The 2,769-nt window shown below is 30.9% G+C and overlaps 1 protein-coding gene across 2 annotated transcripts in view; it reads left to right on the top strand.

The window, feature by feature from the left end:
* Nucleotides 1-1,529: 1,529 nt before the first annotated feature.
* LOC102591739 (21 kDa protein-like) overlaps nt 1,530-2,769 on the top strand; it is a 9,572-nt gene continuing 8,332 nt past the window's right edge. The window contains exon 1 of one of the 2 annotated variants that reach the window (XM_006362049.2): nt 1,530-1,815. In XM_006362049.2, the coding sequence (XP_006362111.1) occupies nt 1,617-1,815 (199 nt within the window). In that variant the 5' untranslated portion in view covers nt 1,530-1,616. Of the gene's footprint in view, nt 2,400-2,769 lie in introns of those variants that run through there. The other variant, XM_006362048.2, reaches the window with a different exon arrangement.

Genomic DNA, 2,769 nt, shown 5'->3' with positions numbered 1-2,769 from the left:
TTTAAAAATAAATGATCTAGTTTTCTTTTTTGTTTATTTCAAATAGAATGACCCCTTTCTTTTTTTGGCAACACTTTAACTTCAATTTTCCACGTGGCATGTTTAAAGCCACAAGATTAAAGGACATTTTGGTACATTTGACATAACTTTAATTTAAAATCACAAGATCAAAAAATCTCATTTCTTTTCTTAAACTCCGTTCCAAGTCAATCTATCTTTTTGAAACGGAGGGAGTATATATTTTAGGGTAGACCTACTGACTATTCTCTTTTTATTAATGTTTCTAGTACTTCATACACCTTTTTAGTCTAACACGAGACCTTTTAGGAAAGTTTTAATGTCTTCATTTTTTTGTTAGAACACTGTGGTCAATTAAACAAAGAATTTTTTCAATAAGGTGATAAAAATGAGATTCAAATTTTGTTTTAGTCACAAGTTAAAAGGTGATATTCTATTTTATTTTTAAATTCTTTTTTTATAAAGTTTCCAACTTTGTGAATAAATTATTTTATCTATAAGATATGTGAGTAATCCAAACAAGAAGTACTGTATTGTTATTATAAAACAAGAATTGTTTTAATAATTTCCATTCCAACCACAATCTTCAAATAAGATATTCATGCAATGCAATCAATAAAATCATTATCAAGAAAGTTCCTACCAATTGAAGCATCAAGGTTTGAGATTAAACAAGTTCAAATACAGTAAACTCATGTCAAAAACAAAATATATTATAATAATAAGCAAAAAAAATGAATTCGAAATTTAATTAGTCCAAATACAATATAACTATATCAAAATAGGCCATACCACTAATAGTTCATGTTGAAAGCAACCATTCATTACTAATCAATCTTCATAAACTCTGTTTGATTTAAATAACAATATAATTAACATGCTTCCTGAAGAAACAGTACCACAACACTCTTCAAATGACAACGAAGAAATATACGACCACAGCATATCAGTTTCCATCATCTATTGGTAGGTTATTCGATTAGCATTTCCTTCTTTTCAAATTTACGTGACTCCTTTCGGATTTTAAAATGCAAACAAGTTTTTCATTAATCAGATTTTTTTTCATGTATCAGTTAAGTATATCAATTATTGTAACTTATAGTATATACATTTTATTTTAAAAAAATTTAAAGATTCCAAGCCCAAATTCAAAATGAAATTTAAATTATTTGACTCTTAAAATTCAAATTGTGTCACACCAATTGAGATAGATAAACTATTTAATATATGAGTTTATATCCAATAGATATGAATAAAAAATATAAGGTATAAAAATTCAAATTTCTAATAAAAAATCTAAAAGTCAAAATAAAAAAATCAACAAAACAGAATTTCCGTTTTAGATTCGTGTTTTCACACAAATTATGCCCACCCCTAGGACCTACAAGGAATGTCCTTCTCAGCACGCCAGAGACACATACATGAACTCGGAGAATAATTAACCGTTTTTTAAATTAGCAGTACTGTACATTCCACAAATTTTTTCTATAAATTCAGAATCCTCCATCCCTAAATTCATCATCATTCAATTAATTATCTTTAGTTATTGATACACACACAAAAAAAGAAAAAAAGTTAGAGTAATTAATTTAAGAGAGATGGAAGGTGGTTATTTTCTCACATATTTTCTTATTTCAATTGCGTTGATAACTTCTTCTAATAATTGGAATTCAGTTTCCGCCGCAAGGCCATCAGCTGGAGAAACAAATACGGAGTTTATACGAACATCTTGTAAGTCAACAACTTATCCAAATCTCTGTTTCAGTTCATTATCAAGCCGTTCAAATGCTATTGGAGTTTCTCCACAACTTCTAGCACATGAATCTCTCTCCGTTAGCCTCGAAACAGCACAATCAACATCCGCTATGATGATAAAGTTGTCACACAGTCAAGGCATGACGCCTAGAGAAGTAGGCGCCATGCGTGACTGTGTGGAGGAATTAAGTGACGCAGTTAGTGGAATTAAAAAATCTTTAGGGGAAATGAAGGAATTGAGGGGAAAAGATTTTGATTTGAAAATGAGCGATATTCAAACATGGGTGAGTGCCGCCTTGACGGACGAGGACACGTGTACCGAGGGGTTCGCCGGAAAAGTGATGAACGGGAAAGTTAAGACAGTAGTAAGGGAAAAGATACTTGAAGTTGCACATATGACGAGCAATGCTTTGGCTTTAATCAACAGTCTTGCTGCCCTTCACGGCTAAAGTAATTTGAAACGACAATTAAATATATATACATATTAATGTTTTGATCGATCTTCTTTTAGAAAAAAAAAAGTATAATTAATTCATGCTAAGTTGATTGTTGTAATAGATAAAGATGATTGTTTGTGATGAATTTGTTAAATCAAAATATTCCATATGCATTTGTTGAAACTTTCGTTAACTCAATGATACACCGTGCATCAAGAGTATTATCGTTGTATTGGGAAAATCATGTTGGGAGCGCCACCTCCAAATGGGGCCTGCAGTGCGCGATTCGAATTTAATCGGAGCTCCAATATAGACTCCGGACATCAGGTGAGAAATAAAAAAAAAAGTATTATCGTTGAAGATCTATTCCTCCCCATATTTTACTTTATGTCATATATAATTAATTCGTTTCAATTTAAATATGTTAGCGAGACTAGGAAAGCAAAATATTTAAATTAAAACGGAGGGTGGAGGGAGTACAATAAAAGACTAGGAAAGCAAAAGAGATCTACCACTACCGCTTGCTTCTTGTTAATGAGGGGGTTCAAAATTAATATAT

The sequence above is a fragment of the Solanum tuberosum genome, unplaced genomic scaffold (assembly GCF_000226075.1).
Source record: "Solanum tuberosum cultivar DM 1-3 516 R44 unplaced genomic scaffold, SolTub_3.0 scf00376, whole genome shotgun sequence".
Taxonomy (NCBI): Eukaryota; Viridiplantae; Streptophyta; class Magnoliopsida; order Solanales; family Solanaceae; genus Solanum; species Solanum tuberosum.
This window is presented reverse-complemented; position numbering and strand designations above follow the sequence as displayed.